General features: G+C 44.1%; 1 protein-coding gene across 2 annotated transcripts in view; it reads right to left on the bottom strand.

The window, feature by feature from the left end:
* The window catches only part of LOC142662159 (oxysterols receptor LXR-beta-like), a 59,706-nt gene that overhangs the window by 16,505 nt on the left and 20,586 nt on the right, over nucleotides 1-22,615 (bottom strand). For both annotated transcript variants that reach the window (XM_075840164.1, XM_075840165.1), the window contains exons 2-7: nucleotides 7,877-7,967; nucleotides 6,840-6,917; nucleotides 6,471-6,632; nucleotides 4,160-4,429; nucleotides 2,438-2,658; nucleotides 632-811 (exon numbers count right to left, since the gene is read on the bottom strand). In XM_075840164.1, the coding sequence (XP_075696279.1) occupies nucleotides 632-811; nucleotides 2,438-2,658; nucleotides 4,160-4,429; nucleotides 6,471-6,632; nucleotides 6,840-6,879 (873 nt within the window). In that variant the 5' untranslated portion in view covers nucleotides 6,880-6,917; nucleotides 7,877-7,967. The remainder of the gene's footprint in view (nucleotides 1-631; nucleotides 812-2,437; nucleotides 2,659-4,159; nucleotides 4,430-6,470; nucleotides 6,633-6,839; nucleotides 6,918-7,876; nucleotides 7,968-22,615) is intronic.

The following is a 22,615-nucleotide window of genomic DNA, read 5'->3' as shown; positions in this document are numbered from 1 at the left end:
TTAGGGTTAATGGGACACGGTAGGGTTCAGCAGGGGTCCCAGCCGCAGTTCACCTTTTACAGAGAACAGATACAATATACACTTGTCAGCCAGATGACTTCAAGGGTAAGTTCCCATACGCAGGATACGCTGTGGATTTTCTGCAACAGAAAATCTGCAGCAGAAAATCTGCAGCAGAATCTTAAAAAACAAAAAAAAACAAAACGGAGTTAAATCTGTCACTGAAATCCGTTCGTTTTTTGATGCGCATATTTCAGTTTTTCCGCAGCGATTTTACCTGCAGATTTAGTTTTAAGCATTGATTATCGCAAAGTATATATTCACCTGTGGCTTTCCCGCTATTACTGTGTTTCCGCTGTACAAACCACAACACAAATCTGTTGCAGAACGAATGCTCCTAATTCAAGTCTATGGGTCAAACCCGCAGCATAAACGGACATGCTGTGGAATTGAACGTCCCGCCGCAGAACACTTTCCGCACAACTTTAATGCATTTTTTTCCCCCGCATCATGGCATGAGATTTTCTAAGTCTCATTCACTTTGCCGCTACTGTAAAAGCTGCAGAATTTCCGCACAGAACTCTGTTGCAGAAATTCCGTACGTAGGAACCCAGCCTAAAAAACTCTTTACCTCAATGGTGGATGCTTTAAGAAGCGCAATCTGATCCTCTCGAGACAGTTCCAAAAAACCTGGGACTTGTTTGGCAAAATCCACAATCTCCTGCACAGAGATGATGGCAAGCTCTGTAAAGTGAGCAAAGCGTTGTTGGCGGGATTCCCTGCTGTTGGGGTCATTTGCAAGAGGCCACGGCTGAAAAGCAAGAAGAGAGATTGAGGATAAAGCCCTTAGGAAGTGCAAAAGAGCATCAGCTAAATGTGAGAGAGGAAAGTAAAAAGTGCTGGGTCAGCGACGAGGGGGAAATGAGGATATGAAATTGATGTTTGCACGTCGTAACGTGTTGGTAAGGCTGCAGCACGACAGGGTAACATTGAGGCCATAACAGCAGATACGGCTAATAGAGCAGCAGGGTATTCCACCAGCTATCTTCAGAATGTCGCAGACTGTCAGCGTCAACTACCTGTGGCCCCATCTGTTTACAGCGGAGTGTGAATCTAGTGATGGGCAAAATTTAAAAGAACACTCCAGGAAGACGGATACACTGCCATGCCTTGTGCAGGGCCTGGAAGGTCAGCGTATGACTTCTACACTTGGTGTACTTTGCGCTGCCCTGTACTAGGCATTACACAGCGTATTTGATTTTCCTGGAGTGATACGTATACTTTTGCTACTAATGGTTAATGATATGAATGCTCAAATGCAATCAAAATATGGTTCCCGAGAGATGATCTTGGGGTGCTACGACGACTGTTTACAGTTTTACGTTTATATGCGACTCCGACAAGTGACGTGCACAGAGATCAACGTATCCCGCTTACAGCAGAGCAGAGTCACGAACGAATAGCACACAAGAATAATGCATTATTTTGTTAAATTCCATTTACTTGCATTGTACTACACTATACTTTGTGGCCGTTTTTTTAGAGCGGAATACAAGTGAACATCTCAGCACCAATATAAACAATGGCATTTAACTAGTTAAACAGAGATCAGAATTTTGGCACTGGTAGACCGATAATTCATCGGCGTGTGACAGCTGAAACTCCAGTTAACTCATGAAGGGACACTTGCTGTGTCTGTGGGAGTTTTTCAATGTATATGTACGTACAGATTAGTTAAAGGGGTTGTCCAGATTGGAGGCTGTTTTTTTATACGGATGACCTATCCACAGGATAGGGGTCATCAGTATATGCTGGACGGGGGTCAGATACCCAGACCTCGCACCGATCAGCTGTTCCGGCTGCCGGAAGCAGATGGCTCCAGTCATTATATAGCGGCCGTGCTGGGTTATAGCTCTGCTGCTATTCACTTGTATGAATGTGTGACACCTGATGTTCATCTCTTTCTCACTGGTGGTTCAGTAGTCTAAACATTATATTCATGGTGCTCTGGTTGTAATAAAGAAAAAACATGTCTCCATATACGGACATCCTGATAAGGGTGTCGTGGGCTTTTGTTTATACACAGCAGCCAATCTAAAGTGGCAGAACTGCAGTGGGGAGAGAGGGAACAGCAGCCTGCACCAATGAGGAGACAGGAGGCGTGTCTCAGACTACGCCAGACTTCCTGTAGGCACTGTAGTCACAGATCACAGCTCTGCCTTAATGTAGCTTAGCTAAAAAGCAGCCAAGCAGGAAGATCGGAGGACTTGCATATCATTTTTATGCTCACTATTGGACATTCGCTTCAGGTGCTTCACTTTGTTGTCACTTTCCGCTCTAGCGAATAAAAAGGGTTCTGAATTCCGTAATAGTATATCTGAATGAGTTTTGTAAGCCTGACAAAGAGACAAAACACATCACATGTTCGAGATCCTACCGTTACTTTGGGTTGATCGCTAAAGGACCGTTTGTTGCACTGTTGCTGCGCGGCGACCAGTTGCTGGATCATTTCCTCTTGCTGGGGTGTGAGCTGTACAATGTCCTGCGTGAATAGGCAAGGACTGGGTGGGATTAAAACTGCAGAGGACCGAACCACATCGTCGTCTTGTTGCTGTTTCTTGATCTTTTTGCTTCGGATCTGCTCTTCAGAAAGAACACCTAACAATGTGAAGATGGATCAGATAAATGCACTGCCTGTCTTAATGTAAATACCGGCCATAGTCGGTCAGGACTAACAATAACCAAAGTAATGGAAATTCAGGAAGAAATTGCAATAAAACCCGGTAAAGCCCTCGCGCTCCTCAGCAGAGGGTTTGTAAAATTGTATCCCATTTAGGCAATCCTCTGAGATACATTGAGTCAAACTCTTATTATAAGAGATTTGTGCTGCTGAAGTAGTTCACGCAGAGTATTGTCTAGACTGCGTACAGTTGTAGTAAACACTCCGCAGCGAGAAGTATTAGGTATGTACAGGTTTTCAGCCTCTGGATGTAAACAAGCATGCTTCTATTCACTGACAGTAAAGAGGTCTTGAAATGGTGAAGACAAAGTATATTAGAAAGTTGCAAAACTCTTTTATAAAATGATTAAGCTTTATTTTCATGAACACAGAAAGCCCTATTGAAAAGGAAACCTACAGGGAAAAAAACTGAGACACTTAGTTCACACAGTTTTTTGAAGGAGGAAAATTCCTCCTGCAAAAACTGCTCCAGTAGGTTTTTTGCAGTGGTTTGACAAAAACTCGTCAAAACACTAGTCAAGGTTTTTTTTCCCTCTTTCTGACTGACTGACATAGGGTTTTGGAGGCGGAAACCGCCTCAAGATGAGTCATGACGCTTCTTTTTCCCGCGACGCGTTTTTTTTTACTCGCGGTAAAAAAATCTCGTCCAACTCCCTTTGAAATCAATGGGAGGCATTTTCGGGCGGTTTTTGAGGAGTTTTGCGGAGCGGTCTCCTCGTCAAAAAAACTCATTGTGAACAAGGCCTTACAGCGACGCGTTTTTTTTACTCGCGGTAAAAAAACTCGTCCAACTCCCATTGACATCAATGGGAAGAATTTTCGGGCGGTTTTTGAGGAGTTTTGCGGCGCGGTTTCCGCGTCAAAAAAACTCTGTGAAAAGGGCCTTCGGGCTCATTCAGACAAGCGCGTAGGAACGTCCGCGTGACGGCCATTAAAACAACGGTTGTCACACCGACTCATGTATTTCAATGGTGCCATTCACACGACCGTCGTTTTAATAGAGTGTGAAGGGTCCGTGAAAAAATAGAACATATCCTATTTTTTTGCGCTTCAGGCATCCCTCCATAGACTGTAGTGTATCGGGGATGCATGATAACGCGTCCCGCACGGGTGCACCTCGGATATGAAAAAAGACGACCAGTTTCTCACGTCAGAGGTTGGCTACGTTCGTGTGAATGTAGTCTTATGCCTAGAGCAGGGCTGCGGGGGTGGTGCATGACACAGAGTTTCTCTTCAGAAAAATATGGAGGTGTTTTTATAACATCCCGTAGTCTTGAGTCCTTAGGTAGACTATAGACTGGAATAAATGGCAGTCCATAGTCGGCTGATAGTTGCCCCCAGATGAAAAAAAAAAAAAAAAAAAAAAAGGCAGGTTTTAACAGTACAGCTTCCTATCCTAGCAAAAATCTTCTCACTTACACTGTTCCCGCATGCCGGCCTCTCTGCACTTTCGAAGCCGGCATTCCTGGCACTTGCGACGCATATACATGTCCATCTGGCATTTGCCATTGTTCTTGCAGTTATACTTGGCATTCTTGATGACACTCCGCCTGAAGAAGCCTTTACAGCCCTCGCAGCTCAGCACGTTGTAATGAAAGCCAGAGGCCTTGTCTCCGCACACACTGCACACTTCGTTACCCAGCATCTTTGGTGCAGGACCCTTCTTCCTTTTACGCTCCGGCTCCTCTGCTGTTGGGTGGAAAAAAAAAATGATAAACCATCATAAATACAAAAAAAAAAAACAAACAGGACTTTCTTAAAGGGCTTGTCTACATACGACATCACCTGTCCATATGACCTATTAGTGCACATGGACGGTGAAGGAGGGGATCCCAAGTTTGTCATTTCCCCCTTGCTCAGGAGGATTTGGAGCGACCATGTATTGTTCAGGCGCTAGAATCTTCTGCATCATACCCTCTTAGCACGACCAGCATTTTACTTGTCAGTGCAGCAGTTCGTGCTTCAGAGCTTCGCTCCCTACGTAACTGGAGGCAAGACATTTTCTCCAATGTCAGACATTTTGGAAGCTATGGGCTATGGTCAGTCACTGACCATTCATGAACTCCCTGCTCTTCAGTGGCTCATCATCCACCCCCCGAAGTCACAACCTGAAACTTAAATTCATAAACCGAGCTCAGAACCATTTGCTTTCAGTCCCAATCAGTCTTCACATAACTTCGGTAAGTTCTGCACTAAAATCCCAGTTCAATCAATGACTAATCCAGTAAAAACCCCAGCAACTACCGAATACGTACTGTAAAAGGGGACATCTCTTAATGCGGCTGTTTTCTGAGGACCCCTTAGAGGGGTTGTCCATTCATAAGAAATTAATGGCTTATCTGGATAGGCCATCAATATCTGATCGGTGGGGGTCCGACTCTCGGCACCCCCACTGATCAGCTGTTTTGAGAGGGGCCGCGGTGCTCATACAAGCATTGCTTCGCCTTCATTACGGTCACTGCTCATACTGCGAATCGTCGACACACTTGTAGCGGCGCTTCACAGTATTACAGCCTTCTCCTAATGAAGTAAATGGGAGCAGGCAAAAGTACTGTGATCCGCCGCTACAAGTGTGTCGGGATTTACAATACGAGCAGATAAGCAATGAACGGGAAGCAGCACTGCGTCCACTTTCAAAACAGCGGATCGGTAGGGTTGCCAGGAGTCGGACCCCCACCGATCAGATATTCATGGCCTATCCTGAGGATAGGCCATCAATTTCTTACGAATGGACTTTAAGCAGGTTCTACATAACCCTGATTGAGATACTCAAATTCTAATTCTACAAAACCAGGCATGATCAGTTATGATGGAAAAGGTGATCAGAAGACAACCGCGGACACACTGGACATTTTGTAACAGGCAGCGAGAGTTTCTGTGGAAGTCAAAGTTTTAACTTAAAGAGGCTCTGTCACCAGATTTTGCAACCCCTATCTGCTATTGCAGCAGATAGGCGCTGCAATGTAGATTACAGTAACGTTTTTATTTTTAAAAAACGAGCATTTCTGGCCAAGTTATGACCATTTTTGTAGTTATGCAAATGAGGCTTGCAAAAATCCAAGTGGGTGTGTTTAAAAGTAAAAGTCCAAGTGGGCGTGTATTATGTGCGTACATCGGGGCGTTTTTAATACTTTCACTAGCTGGGCGCTCTGAAGAGAAGTAACATCCTCTTCTCTTCAGAACGCCCAGCTTCTGACAGTGCAGATCTGTGACGTCACTCACAGGTCCTGCATCGTGACGGCCACATCGGCACCAGAGGCTACAGTTGATTCTGCAGCAGCATCAGCGTTTGCAGGTAAGTCGATCTTACCTGCAAACGCTGATGCTGCTGCAGAATCAACTGTAGCCTCTGCTGCCGATGTGGCCGTCACGATGCAGGACCTGTGAGTGACGTCACAGATCTGCACTGTCAGAAGCTGGGCATTCTGAAGAGAAGAGGATGTTACTTCTCTTCAGAGCGCCCAGCTAGTGAAAGTATTAAAAACGCCCCGATGTACGCACATAATACACGCCCACTTGGACTTTTACTTTTAAACACACCCACTTGGACTTTTGCAAGCCTCATTTGCATAATTACAAAAATGGTCATAACTTGGCCAAAAATGCTCGTTTTTTAAAAATAAAAACGTTACTGTAATCTACATTGCAGCGCCTATCTGCTGCAATAGCAGATAGGGGTTGCAAAATCTGGTGACAGAGCCTCTTTAACCACAATGTCTGGGAGACTCACCAGCGCTGTGCGAGGAGCCTTCTCCATCTGTTCCCGGGATTTCATTTTCAATGGGTATTGAGGAACTTCCTTGAGATTCACACCTTTCCTCCTTTATGTGCAACTTTATAGAGCTGGCAGAATCCAACAATATTGTATCCACGGAGTGGAAGGACTCCCCATCTGTTCAGGAGGAAGATAGGTTTTAAGACAAGTCCATTAATGCATGATGTGGATGTCCCTAGTGCTCCTTCTATATCCACAGCCTAGTTTTTCCAGTCCCAGTCATTGAGGTGGACTATACCATTGTAACTGAATAAATTACTATCAAATCAATATAAAGCCAGTACTTTTATTAAGCCACCGTATAAGATCAACCAGATCACTTACCAAGTAAATCATCAGAGCCATTGACAGCCGTGGCTGACATATTGGTCAGGCGTCTCCAGGCATCTTCTAAGCCAAACACTGTACAGAAGACACAATCAGAAAACATTACTCAGAAATCTCAACCACTATCCTGCAGTTGACATCTTCCGAGCACCAAGCCCAGTGAGCAGAGCTGTGGGTTTCATCAGTGTCCTACCATCTTTTTATTATAAAAACCACTGAGGTCCACATTGTGAAGAAATAGGAGAGTCATTAATGAGGGTAGCACCAAAGGATTATTACCCAGGTTCCAAAAATACCTCTAGGAAACTACTGAGAACACAAACCTCTAATATGATCCAAGCTATAGCCTAAGGGTATGTTCACACGGCCTATTTTCGCTCCGTATTTTCAGACGTTTTTGAGTTTGCGTGTGAACATACCCTAACTCCGAAAAAGTTGCATGCGATCAGAAAAAAAAAAAAAAAAAAGGATTTTCTCCCACTAACAGCGCCATCCCTACCCATGGGCTGTGTCTAGTATTGCAACTCAGCCCCACTCACTTGAAATCGGGTTGACCTGCACTACCGGACATGATGCTGACAAGAGGGGCGTGGATTATGGGAAAAACCATCTCAGACAACCCCTTTAAAGGATTATTACCATCATAGAAAGTGATCATTTTCTGATCGGTGTGGGTCTGACTGGTAAGATCCCCACGATCCTGAGATTGATGGGGCTGAAGTACTGCGTCTCTTATGCTGTTTTTCCTTGCACGGCAGCGCTTTTGGCAACCGGATGTGCAGGTAACTGCAGCACGGCCCTATAATATTGTTTTTTCGTGCAGGTAAAAACAGCGACTGGACTTCAGCACTAAATCAGCGCTTTGGTCGTTTCATTTGCACGATCAGGGGTTCCCGGCAGTCAGACCCTCACCGATCAGAAAGTGATGGCATATCCTACCAATATGCATTCACCTTCTGTGCTGGGGGATAACCCATCCAATCTGAACCACAGAAAGTGACAACATTCTCAAAAAAAACATTCCATATACATACCACTCAATGTTTAGCAGGGGAGCTTTATATGGAAATTGAACTTATTCCGCCAGAGCAGTCAGATCCACGCGCTCCTCTTCAACTCTTGAATCTGCAAACAAAAAAGTCCAGACTTATAGCATTTACATGAATGCAACCAGTAAAAATACATATATAAAAAAAAAAAAAAAAAAAAAAAAGGGGAAAGCACGAGGGTCTCGTCTGGCAGCCTAAAATAAATGGAGTGTTTCAACCAAGTTCCTCAAACTACAGAAAGATGAGCCTGGCACAGGATGTAGACAGCAAACAAAACGTTACAAATGGTCTGTTATCTTCTAAAAAAAATAAAATAATACATATCCAAAAATAAAATGAGACACATATGAACTCCCCTCCTGGTATTGCGGAGGCCTTGGAACAGCATGTTCTGGCCCAACGTGTCCTTGGCCACATGAACGTTCCAAAGCTGCAAAAGTTTGTTCAATTAAGTCAGTTAATTGGAAATAAAATAAAAAAATCCCCTTTGGGAAGCGGCCAGATCTCATCCCTATTCCCTGAGGATGCGCTCACTGTTGTTATCAGGAAGAGGAAGCGCACAAATATACCAGACCTGGAACATCTGCAGCGCTATCTGCACCCCCCACCCCCCACCCACACAACACAGACGTGAGAAGAACGGGGCCGACTGTACAAAGGCTCAGATGATGAGAGTTCTTGCAGCACAGACGGCTGGCAAACTACTACAACCAACCTCCTCCACCTTCTTTTAAAAGAGGAAAAAAGCCTACGAATAGAAGTCGGAGTTTCCCCTCTTGAGTTAACGGGGCTTGTACAGGATTAGAGGAAAAAACAAAACACATGGATGGATACATCTGTTCATGGGTTGTGTCTGGTGTTTGCAGCTTGGCACCATAGAAGTGAATGGGGCTGTGCTGCAATACCACACACTACTTGTGGACAGAGGACACGGTTTTTGGAAGAAAAAAAAAGCAAAAAAAAAAAAAAAGCGCTGTTTTTTCCTTGTCCGGAAACTCCTCGTTTAATTCCATTAAGGGTCCATTCACACTTTGCGGTTGAGGTGTGTTTAGAATTGTATCAAAAAAGATGCGTTTGAAAACCACGCGCTTTTTTTTTTTAACCTCGATTTAACTTGTTCGAGGCGGTTGCGCTAAAACGCGTTTCGAAGCGCAGTTCTAGCGCAACATCTGAATGGACCCCAAGTAATTTTGGCGTTCCAAATACCCCTATGTAATTTTGTTAGGTGGTGACAGGTGTAAATTTCCCCTTCATTAAAATTAAATCCCAAGTTCAGTGACAAAACATATCCTGGCATGAACGCTCAGCAATGGGCACCGTGATTCCAGGAACTCATCACCGCTGATTTGCTCCAGTGGTCACATGTTGCACACAGGACCGCCAGAGCAACAGTGCTGGATCACCAGGAAAGAGAATAGGAGAGTGCTAATTCTTTTAGGACATTTTCAGCCGTTCCCAAATTTTTTTACTAGGTCGGAAAATCCTGCTGAGCAATCAGAGGATCGCCACTGGTCCGGCTATCTAATCCCTGGCTGTTACCGCTGGAGGAAACCACATTCCGCTATAAATAGAGCGTTACATGCCGGCCATTCAAATGAAGTCGTCCACGCAAGGCTAAATCCACACGTCCGATTTGCTGCGTATTATTTTCCTTCCGTTGCAGAAAGCGGTGTGGATTTACTGCTGTGGATGGCACTTAGAAGCTAAAATAAAATTATTTCCAGTCATTTAAAATCCACTACACAAGATGGCTTGCAGATTTCATTGCAGATTTTTTTCTTACCCCATTGAAGTCAATGGGGAAAATCTTCGGATGAATCGCAACAGAATTGACATGTGGATTTTAATATCTGGACATCAAATTACACAGGGAAAAGTTTTGCAGCGTGTGAATGAGATTTTGTAAAATTTCATCTACTTGTCTTGTACTGTATTCCACTGTGGATTTTACCGGCACAAATCCGCAGCATTTCCGGGTCTGAAAACAGAGACCTCAGTCTGAGGCAGAGCGGAGAGCTAAGGCGCTGTTTACACTGTTTTTTTTGTGCCTTTTTTTATTTCAATTGGAGGCGGAGGCGTTTTGTTTTTTTTACCCACGAGCAGAGAAAAAAAAAACAAAAAAAAAAAACACACTCGTGGGAAAAAGCAGCATCATGCCCTTTCTCCAGGCGTTTCCATCTCCGACCTCCCATTGACATCAATGAGAGGCAGAGGTTTTCGCAGCGTTTTTTGCCCACGGCCAAAAACCGCCCCCAAAAATGCGGCAAAGAGAGTGCAGGAGGTGTTTTGAGGCAGATTTTTCCGCCTGCAAAAAACTGTGTGAACAGGGCCTAATTCTTCTTGAGACAACATCGTTCAGATCATACAGGAAAGCAATTTTATACAGATATATACCATAAGCTCAGATAGAGATATATATATATATATATATATATATATATATATACATACACACACACACACACACTTCCTGCATGTGGCCCGTTTTATAGCTTCAATTACTGTCGATTATTTTGTAGAAACAGCCCTCAAGTTTACTGACAGACAAATCGCTAACAACACATACGAATGGAATAGGTGGTCACTGCAGGTAAAAGCAGGTTACTGTCCTCCGACGATTACCGAAAACCCAGATGCAGTGGGGTCCGTCATTTTGACAGGAAAAATAGAACTGCATGCAATGTGGTTTTGGGGAAAAACGCATGTACCGTTCTAAAGACGCTGGCGTTTATTTAGATGCGTTCTTTTAGCAAAAAAAAAGACATTCAAAATAAAAGTGTGTGTGAAGAAGCCTAAGGCCTCGTTACACGAGCGTGTTCAACGTCCGTGGAACGGCCGTTGAAAGATCGGCCGTCCCACGGACCTTTATAATTCAATGTGGCCGTTCACACAGCCGTTGTTTCAACGGACTGTGTGAAGGGTCCGTGGGAAAATAGGACATGTCCGTTCTTTTCACGCATCACTCCATAGACTCATCTATAGGGGAGGCGAGACATCACGTCCCGCAGCTCTGAGCACGGATGCACCTCAGACGTGAAAAACTGAAATTTTTCACGTCCGATATGCGCCACGCTCGTGTAAATAAGGCCCAACTCACACGACTGGGTTCCCCAGCCGTGGGACGGCCATTCAAAAGATGGCCGTCACACGACTGGGTTCCCCAGCCGTGGGACGGCCATTCAAAAGATGGCCGTCACATGGCCGCAGCAGGACCGATTTTTTTGATGGCCTGGGAAACCTAGCCGTCAAAAAACGGGACATGCCCTATTTTCGTCCGTTCTCCCGGCTCCCATAGAAGTCTACGGGGCCGGGTAATACACGGCCATCACTGGAATGTGTCCCGAGTGACAGCCGTGTCTTCCGTCGCTTGCTCCCTGTAGAAGCGGAATCCCCGGCAACGATGTGGCCGGGGATTGGTGATTCCGCTTCAGGAGAAGTCCCTGACTTACCTGTCCATATATGGACACAGGGACGTTAGGCACTTCTGAAGCGTAATCCCTGACGCTATGGCCAGTGTTTCCGCTCCAGGAGAAGTACCTGGGGGGGGGGGGGTGGTGTGTGTGTGTGTGTGTGTGTGTGTGTGTGTGTGTGTGTAAAAGGTCCCTGTGCGGCACTACCTACAAGGGGGGGGGCTGTGCGGCACTACCTACAAGGGGGGGGCTGTGCGGCACTACCTACAAGGGGGGGGCTGTGCGGCACTACCTACAAGGGGGGGCTGTGCGGCACTACCTACAGAGGGCAGTGTGTAGCCAAAAATTTACAAATTAAATTAGTTCGATTTTAAAACTGATGCAAAACGGGTCAAAATCGGCCGTTAAAAACAGCAACATAGCCCAGAACAGAATCGGAACGGATGCAAAACGGCTGGAAAAAAAGTCCAAAACGCCGGTTTTTATCGGTAGAGGACTCTTGCTCTTGATAGAAAGCTTTCCTCCATGCTCATACAATGTCCCCTTTGACTAGTTTATCTGCAAAATCTTTATATTGACCTTGGATATATTTACTATATTACCATGACGTTTTATATTTCCGAATTAAAACCAGATGGTGAAATAATCTTTTCTAATCGGCTTTTATTTTTGGATTGTAAATTTGTTTATTCTATTTTCTGTAGATGTTGATGGGGGCAGCCATCTTGCCCGAGCTGCTAACAGCATTTAGAGCTATGCTTTACAGCAGTCGCATGGACCATAGGAACCTCTGAACAGGAAAGGGACTCACTGACATCTATGGGAGAGTTTTCTAGGCATGTTCTGTGCAGAGGTCATTGTGCGGGGAGGGGGAGGCTTTTTAATCTGCAGCATGTCGATTTACGCTTCGGAATCGCTGCTTTTCTATGGCAGGTTTCCCCTATTGAATTCAATGGGGAGGTAAAACCTGCAACAAAAAACAGAAAAGCTGTGATTCCGCCACAAAAAAATAAATGAAACAAATATATCCCAACTCAGAAAATAAGAAAACTGTTATACTTACCCAGATCTCTATGCTTCTCCGTCCAGGCCGCCCCCTAGGATGACGTTTCATCTCATGTGACTGCTGCAGCGGTCACATGGACTACAGAGTCATCCCATGATGCCAGGCTACACTCAGAAGAGAGGGACGCTTCGCCATGACTACGGCCAAGGCAAGTCTAAAACTTGTTTTCCCTGTAGGATGTTCGCAGCGGAAATGCCACCCATTTGGTGCGTTTTTTCAGGCGGTATTTCCTGCGAGTTCCAGGGTGGATACGCGGTGTACTTTTATGCAGTATATCCACCGTGTATGAACATACCCTTAAACGGAACCGGTCACGAGTATTTCACCTATTAAAGAGGCTCTGTCACCACATTATAAGTGGCCCATCTTGTACATGATGTGATCGGCGCTGTAATGTAGATTACAGCAGTGTTTATTTAGAAAAACGATCATTTTTGACGGAGTTCTGACCTATTTTAGCTTTATGCTAATGAGTTTCTTAATGGACAACTGGGCGTGTTTTACTTTTTGACCAAGTGGGCGTTGGAGAGAAGTGTATGACGCTGACTAATCAGTGACCAATCAGCATCTTACACTTCTCTCCATTCATTTACACAGCACATAGTAATCTTATTACATCACTATGTGCAGCCACATAAACACACTATAACGCTACTCAAGTGACCTGACCGTGAATATACATTACCTCCAGCCAGGACGTGATGTCTATTCAGAATCCTGACACTTCTGCAGCGTTTCTGAGAGATTTACAGCAAGGCAAGCGTAATCTCGCGAAATTACGATGTAACCTGTCATTTAAAACGAGATTACACTTGCCTTGCTGTAAATCTCACAGAGACTCTACAGAAGTGTCAGGATTGTAAATAGACAACACGTCCCGGCCGGAGGTAATGTATATTCACTGTCAGGACACTTGAGTAGCGTTATAGTGTGTTTATGTAGCTGCACATAGTGATGTAATAAGATCACTATGTGCTGTATAAATGAATGGCAAGAAGTGTATGACGCTGATTGGTCACTGATTGGTCAGCGTCATACACTTCTCTCTACAACGCCCACTTGGTCAAAAAGTAAAACACGCCCAGTTGTCCATTGAGAAACTCATTTTCTAAATAAAAACACTGCTGTAATCTACATTACAGCGCCGATCACGTTATGTACAAGATAGGCCACTTATAATGTGGTGACAGAGCCTCTTTAAAATCAGCAATACCTGGTGGAAGTGGGTGAAAAGTCATTTTTATGTAACCCATAATTATCTTCCAAGCTCTGTATCTTTAGTTTGCCATTTTTTTTTAGTGTTCCTCTGCCGTATGCTAATGAGCATAAAAGTGTCATATCTTCATTCCCCCAGCCTTTCCGAGTTAACTCCCGCCTCCCCCCAGCACACATGAAATCCCGCGCATCGACGTCCTGTTCTGGTGCGTGCAATGGGACACCATAGCGGCGCACGTGCAGTATCTAGATTTGAGGCCCAGACGAAGCAATGAAGGCTGTCGGACCATACAAGCGCCCGTCATCTCAGACGAGTTTTTGTCATTTAGTGAGTGCCAGCTTTCGGCTGCGGGCCGGCATAAGAAGATTACTACAATAAAAGGCGCAACATGTTTGCAGACTGTTCTTTAGGGTCAGAGGAGAAGTTTAGGAGAGGGGATAACGGCAATGAACTTTTGACAGGAGCGGCCAACAAGGGGTGATTAGTGTTCAATAGGTGAAATGCCGGTGACAGGTTCCCTTTAATATGAACATGGCAGTTTTTGAAGACCATTAATCTAGTTGACCACCACTGAACCTTCTCCAGCTCTCATACAGACCCCCGCCAACCGGTTTACCTATCAGGGTAATTTTATTGAAGTCCCATCACAGAGGAGATTTGCTGATAAACACCCCAATAGACAGAAATGACCGGTAGTAACCTTTGAAGACTTCCTGAAGAGAACCACTACACGAGTTTATCCAACAGCTGTGAGCTGTGCACCATCCTGTGATTCACAATATCTGCTAGACAAAGACAATGAGCAAAGTCCACGAGACACAAGTGCTCGTGTATTCTTTTGCAGCGCCGCTGTGCAGGGGGCGGGGCCTGTGTTGTTGCACAACGCGTGTATGAACTGTAGTGACCGCGGGGTCTATAAAGGTGAGGAGTGCAACTCTGTACCCTGGATGACCACATGAATATATCATTCCTGACAAATGTCATATTTTATACTTACCGGGTGCCCAGTAGCCAATGCACCTAAACATTCACAGACGTTCTTCTCTTTATAATAGTCAATTAAGGTTCTTATCCCTGCACCAATTAGAAAGTCAAATGGACTCCTAAAGGTGGTCCATAGAAGGTAAAATGTACAAAATAACAGAACAAACGGAGATTTTTGTTTTATCTCAACAAATTCATTCACACGCTGCGTAAATACTGAGCGGAAAAAAACGCTCAGAAATTTACCTGCAGTGCAGAATTTTATTCGGCAGCATGTCAGTTGTATTTGCGCAAACACTGCTCATTTGTTGCGAGTTTTCCCCATTCAATTCAGGTAAATCCCGCAACAAATAGCAGTTGAGTTTTTTTTGCCGGTTTCGCAGTGATTAAGTCCGCAAAAAAAATATATAAATAAATCTCATACTTACCCAGAAGTCTGTGTTCCTTCCTCCAGCGCAGCCTCCTGGCATGACGTTTCATCCCTTGTGACCACTGCATCCAATCACAGGCTGTAGCGACAGTCACATGGGATAAAACCTCATCCCAGGAGGCCGGCCCCCTGGGATGATGCTTCATCCCTTGTGACCACCACTGCAGCCAATCACAGCCTGCAGCGGTTGCCTGGGTTGAAACGTCATCCCAGGAGGCTGGCTAAGTGCTGCAGTTTTCCACAATACGGGCGAAAAACTGCACCAGTTTGGTGCGGTTCTTCCCCCGGAATATCGTGCGGCGCACAGGGTGGATACGCTGCATGCTTTTATGCAGCATATCTGCCCCGTGTGAACTCAGCCTTATGCCGATCACCACCAACCAAACGCCAAGATAATCATTACTCAATCGCACCACATATTACAGAAGCAAGGATTGTGGGATAAGGTTGGCATGGACTATAACACCATACACGTAAAGGCGTTCTACGATTGATAGTTTTACCTATGAAGTGTTCAAAGCTTTGCGAAACAAAGGAAATGTCTTTTTTGGTCAAACAAGAACAACGACTGGTGCGACGTATGATTTCTAAAGAGGTATGATCATCGTATGCACAAAACGTATAGCTTAGGCCCCTAGCCAACTACGTTCGGAAAATCCTCTCTCCTGTTTTTGTTTTTATAAATGAAAAATATTTAATCTTGGCACAAAGGATAGAAGGAAAAAAAAAAATCCAAGTATTTGTTTGGGGGGATACTTCTCCCGTTCCCTTGTGGCAAGATCCAATCGTAGTTGAGAACTGATCTCCCGAACGTCATGAGCAATAGATCATCGTGGCCAAATGGGCCGCATGGTCTTCACATCGATGGTAACTCGGTAAGGGTTTATGCCTACGACTGTATTACAACACCGTACAGTAATGTGGCATCCATAGAAGTGTATCGGCAAATATTGCATATCTGTATAATTCAACGTTAAAATTGTAGTGGTCTCACAAAAATAAAATCTTATCACGCCGTAATATGGAGGTATTCTCCTTTAGAAGCATTCATTGTCTGATTTGGACAGCCATCAGGCATACTGCAGGTCCCCAGCAAAAAGCAGATTGTAAGAGGGGCTCTACAATTGGCAGCACCTCTGAACGGTTCCCATCACCAGGGGGAATACATTACACATTGCCGGTTAACTTCCATGGTGTGCCTCTAGGTCATGGAGCTTCGCTAATTTGAAGAATAGTGGTGCTCATGGCATAGATTAAACAACTGCTACTGGATTTATACATATTGTATCATTCAGCCCATCGGAATAAAGGCAACGATATGGGACCATAAGAGATCGCCAATGACTGCTTGCTAGGTATTAGCAAATGCGAAGCCCAGATAAACTGACTGAAGCCTCCTGGAGTAAGTTTCTTTTTTCCATGTGCGATAAACATCTCGATAAATTCGCCCTGTACATCTCCTACAGGTCAACGAGTTATTTCGACAAAAATCCTTAAAAATACCCAAAGAGTGACTAAATGTTAACAATTGAGTAATAACTCACAAAATCAATTTATCCAATTTACAACCACTTAACAAAACATGTCGAAACTAACTCTCAAGAGGGAAGCAAGCAAAGCATTCTGTTTGTGTCTCCTGGTGTCCCAGTCTCCTAGTCTCCAAAATGAACTCTAACACAGTTACTGATTGCAAAACATGTGAACTCTGACCTGCATACATTGACGTCTTCGCAATCCACCTTAAGGACAATTTCATGGTTTTACATTTCTCTGCAAGTTACTGGTCTCCTTGTCCTAAAGCCACCCAAAGACATAGCCATCTCAAGACCACACTACACTATGAAACCAAGCAAAACCTAGCCACCCCCAAAGCACAAGAACCCTCTTAGCACTGCTTGGTTGCCACCAATCTGATTCCATACTACATCCCATGTGTCATTCCATCTATGTACTTCTTTTGTAGAGGGGTCTTGGTTTATCAAATATCTAAAAAAAGAAGATGGAAGGTTCCGAGTAAAGGCAAAACTCGACTCGGGCTACCATAGTAGTTGTGTGCCTGTTTTACCTAAACCAGTGCAACAACTGTCAATGTTTATACCTTTCAACAGTGGTGAACGGCTTGTTCTTATGCTCCCATTTTGGTGGTTGACTTTCGATCAAGAAGAAGCTGCAGAAGGCCATTGTGTTTGATCTCAGAAATGGGAACCATCAAGGACATACACCCTGTGTGGAGCCTCCCGAGTATAGAGTAGGGCCCCAAGGGTCTGAAATCAGCGGCTGTTGTGAAACTACAACTCCCAGCATATCTTGGCAGGCGAGGGACCATCATTTCTTCATACACACACTTCGTAATACAGCCAGTATGTTGTGACGGGCTGAACGGGAGGCATCAAATTCTCAGCTTTTTCCCTGCTCTATTGGAAATGTTCCTCCTCATAAAAGTAGTAAAGAAGTACCTATCAAGAGATCACTTTTTATGCAATTATCTAATATATAATGGGGCGGTTAAACAGTCATTCCTGTGGTCTGCGTTATATATTTTTTGCATACATGAGCCCCTCTCGTCATCTGTACAAGGGTGAATTCAAACGTGGCATAATTTTACGCCCCTTATTAGTCCGCAGCAAAGCCGCCACGTGGGTATCCATCGAAATATTACTAATAATGACATTGTAAATACCATTCTAAACGCAGCATCTCATTCCCATTACTGATGTCTTACAGATCAAGACGTAAGCGGATACTATTGACTGCGATACAGATCCGGGACGTCCATAAAATTCAACAGAGATTGTTCTACGAAGGCAGCAAAAGAAAAAGACAACATGATGTAACCCAAGATCAGTACAGCAAAGTATTTGCAGTGTTAAGAATATGTAGCGTTTAGCTGTAAAGTTATACCCAAGCGATGTTATATTTCGGCCAATGTTTAGGCTGCGTTCACATCACCGTTGCCCTTCCGTTGAGGGGGTTCCGTCTGAAATTTCCGTCGGGTTAACCCCTCAACGGAGGGGCAAACGGAAAAGTCGACTGCTATTTATTCCATCAAAACAACGGAATCCTGTTACAACAGTGACAAACGGAAACCTTTAGCAACGTTTCCTTCACCATTGATATCAATGGTGATACAAACGGAAGCTTAGGTTTCCGTTTGCCTTTCCGTCGAGGGGTTAACCCGACGGAAACCTCAGACTAAACTCCTCAACGGAACGGCAACGCTGACGTGAACAGGCTCTTAAACAAATGGCTGACCTTCCTTCTATACAGAATCTACATGCAGTTTGTACATGAAAGACAACATAAGGGGCTTTCCCACTATCCGATCGGTAAAGACCCAAGCCCAGTGACCACCTGAACGTTGTTAGGCATCATGCACACGACAGTTTCCGTTATGGCGGACCGCATATAAGGACAATAAAACACGCGGACACACAGATTTCCCCCCCCCCCCCCCCAAAAGAAGAAAAACATAACAGGACACTGAGGAAACTGGTGTATTAGCCCTTATTTTCATACATCCCATTCACAATAATGTAGAGTGGCCGTCTATGTGTGATCACCACCATGCAGGAGCGTAACAAACGCAGTCCCTAAGGGAAAAGGGGCCCGCCGGGGGCCGAACCTGGATCCCCTCAGGTGGTCTATGCATTGGCGTATACAAAACTGACGCCGGGTAACATTAGTGTTTTTTTATGCGTCAGACTAGGCCTGATGAAAGATCAGCACTTGGTGACTGAATTTTCAGGAAGGATGTTATCCCACCACATGTGCCCAGTAGAGATGAGCGAAACAGTTCGGCAGAACCAGGTTTCGACCTTAAACTTTCAAAAGTTTAGTTTTCATCCGAAAACAGAACTTTTGTTTTTTGTTTCAGACGATGCCTTAAAAATGGCGGCCGGCTATTTTACTAGTAAATAGCTGGCTTCCATTTAACACTTGGTCATGCAATGACCAAGTGTAACCCAACGGTCATTGCATGACCGAGAGTAACCCTAAACCACCCAGACTGCAGGGATTCCTAAACTCTGGCTGGCGTACAAGGGGTTACTGCAGGGACTTCATCCTGATAGGAGCCCATGGTGCCCCCGAGATGCACTACAATCGAGGCGCATCTTCAGGGGTCCATGCGCCAAATAGCCAAATATCATTTTGTTTCTTTCAATAAATATTTTTTTTTTTAAAAACCGATGTGGGGTCCCTTCCTTTTTCATAACCAGATAGATTTAATAAAGCAGCAGGCTATCACGTGACCAAGGTTACTAGAGTTCATTGGCCTACTTTCACAAGGCCAGTGAGCTCTAGTAACCTGGGTCACATGATGTAAACCAGCCAATGAGAAGTCATTGGCTGGTTTACTCTGCCGAGGAAGCATGGCTGGAGCAGTAAGTATAATAATTTTATTGTTTACGTTAGTAAACGTGTTTAGGTTTTTTTGTGTGCTTTTTTTTTTTTTTTACAGGTTCTCTAGGATCACTTTGGACGACTTAAGATTCAAGGACTACTTCGATGACCAGCATTTTTTTTTAATTTAAAACGGTTAGCGAGGGTTGTTTAGGGCTTCTCTTATTTCAGTAAAATATTTTTTCTATGTGTGTTTTGTTTTTTTTACTTTATTACTACGGTCTTAGTAGTAGCCGCTGTCTGATTGACAGCATCGGTTACTAAGGAGGGGCTTAGTGTTCGATGCTAAAAAGGCTAAGGGTATGTGCACACACACTAGTTACGTCCGTAATTGACGGACGTATTTCGGCCGCAAGTCCCGGACCGAACACAGTGCAGGGAGCCGGGCTCCTAGCATCATACTTATGTACGATGCTAGGAGTCCCTGCCTCGCTGCAGGACAACTGTCCCGTAGTATAATCATGTTTACAGTACGGGACAGTTGTCCTGCAGCGAGGCAGGGACTCCTAGCATCGTACATAAGTATGATGCTAGGAGCCCGGCTCCCTGCACTGTGTTCGGTCCGGTACTTGCGGCCGAAATACGTCCGTCAATTACGGACGTAATTAGTGTGTGTGCACATACCCTAACACTGAACCCCCCCTTTATTACCCCGGTACCCACCGATGGTCAGGTACTGAGGCAGCCACAGGCTTTGTATTATTAGGCTGTGAATGTCCAAAAACAGTGGGCCTTCCCATCCTGGTAATACTAACCTGTTGCTGCTTTATTGTATCTGGCTGGTCATGAAAAAGGGAGGGTCCCACATAGAATTTTTTTTTTAAAAAAGTCCATATCGGGGGCTCCGTGTACCAGAGTGAAGGACTCCTTCTGTAACGATGGAGTCCCAGCACTCAGGGATTATTTGCGGTCATTGACTGACTTTTGAAAGTCGGCCAATGGGTAACCCCGCGTAAAGGAAAATGTAAATGTTAATATACAGTATTAGGATACCTCATGGTGTCCGAATACGGTTTAGTTCCGAATTTAGTCAGACTAAAATTTGAGATTTTTCGCTTATCGCTAGTGCCCAGTTCTTTGGGAGCAGAACCCCTTTAGATTCAATTAAGTAGACAAATGTCCAGGCTGTGTAGGTTCATGGGGAAAACTCCTCCACTTGCAAGAATGACCAATCACCTGCTGAGATCGTCCATCATGAAGGCCACGAAAATAGTGGGATCTGGTGGGAGAAAAGGCTGCAATACGTGCGAATCGCCACAAAATGCGTGTCGAAGATTTACAGTAAGCAAGAAGAAATTAAGGGGAAGCAGCACTCGTACGAGCAAGGCAGCCCCTTCAAAACAGCTGATCGGCGGGGATCCTGGGATTTGGACTTCGACCCATCAGCTAAATGGATAGGATATCCATATATTTTTATTAGCTGGAAAGCCCCTTTAAGAAGTGGAAAATATGAGATGCAATCTGGGGGGGGGGGGGGGGGGGGGATGGAACGGACTCTGCTGCACCCAGCACATATTCATGAGCTGCTTCTATTCACATCCAGTATGAGGGAGACACTGAGCCTCTGTCTTTGTCACTTAGATATACAGTTTAGTTAATAAAGAAGGTTTCAATGAGGAATAAGCACATTTCACACAACGCTGCCAATTGTGCTGCAAATGTCATTTATAATTCTGGGAATAAAGAAGTAAACAAGTAACGGTTCATTGTAAATTATGCAAGCCATACGTAAAGGCGTTCTGTACCCTACCATATACAATACTAAGCACCAAGACCTTTAAACTGATCTGAGGAAACGCAAAAATCTCAAACCAAAACTTGCCCCCATACCCCATGGGTAGAAATAGGGGTTTTCCAGGATGGTAAAATTGTTACAGGTGCTGCCAGATGGTAAACAGGTTGGGCATACATTATCTAGCCCAGGGGTGGGCAAACCTTTTTGACTCGCGGGCCACAATGGGTTCTAAAATTTGACAGAGGGGCCGGGCCAGGAGCATTTGGAGGGAGTGTTTGGGCCGGATATACTAAAGCATTAAATGTAGTGTGTGCAAACCTCATAGCACAGTAAGAACACTACAACCCAATTTATTAACTGTCTTTCAAATGTGAAAAATAGCCCTTATCAGTTAATAAATTTGTCTCAAGGAATATGCAAGATATGGCATTTACATACTATTTCGCAGATACTGGGAGGAGGAAATGTAAATAGATTAAAATAACATACGCACTGTGATTTATCAAGAAAAAAGTTCTGTTGACTCTGTAAATTAGCTGCCAACCTCTGAGCAGTAGCCGCCCGTTCTTGTGTTGACTGCTTGCTAGCATAGTTTGCATGCTTCGTGGCAAAGTGACGGCTGATATTGTACTCTTTGAAAACCGAAGGGCTTAATGGTGACGTGAAACGAAGTGAAAATTAAAGTGAAATAAAGAGAAATACGCGCCACATTAACCCCTTAATGACCGGGCCATTTTGCACGTTAATGACCAAGGATTATTTTTTGTTTTTTCATGGTCGCATTCCAAGAGTCGTAACTTTTTTTTTATTACGTCGACATAGCCGTATAAGGGCTTGTTTTTTGCGGGACGAGTTGTATTTTGTAATTGCACCATTTTTAGATGCTTACAATATATTGATTAACTTTTATTAACTTTATTTTAGGAGAGAATTGAAAATAAGCAGCTATTCCAGCATTAATTTTCACGTTATAAATTTATGCCCTTTACTATGCAGCATAAATAACATGTTACCTTTATTCTACGGGTCGGCACGATTACGAGGATACCAAATATGTAAAGGTTTTATATGTTTTCCTATGTTTGCACAATAAAAACCCTTTTAGAAAAAAATTACTTGTTTTTGCATCGCCGCGTTCCAAGAGCCGTCATTTTTTTATTTTTCCGTCGATGTGACCGTATGTGGGCTTGATTTTTGCGGGCCAATGCGTAGTTTTCATTAGTACTATTTTGGGGTACATAGGACTTATAGATTAACTTTTATTTTATTTTTTATGGGGGGAATGGGAGAAAAGAGAATTTTGCCGTTGTTTTTTGGACACCGTACATCCGGCGGTTTCATTAATGTGTTCATTTTATTGGTCAAGTTGTTACGATCGCGGGGATACCATATATGTGTATGTGTTATTTGTTTTGACACTTTTACTGAATAAAACCACTTTTTGGGCAAAAAAAGTAGTTTTATTTGATTTTGACTGTAATT

This window comes from Rhinoderma darwinii, chromosome 10 (genome assembly GCF_050947455.1).
Source record: "Rhinoderma darwinii isolate aRhiDar2 chromosome 10, aRhiDar2.hap1, whole genome shotgun sequence".
Classification (NCBI taxonomy): domain Eukaryota; kingdom Metazoa; phylum Chordata; class Amphibia; order Anura; family Rhinodermatidae; genus Rhinoderma; species Rhinoderma darwinii.
Note: the sequence above shows the minus strand (reverse complement) of the source record. Positions and strands in the feature narration are given on the sequence as shown.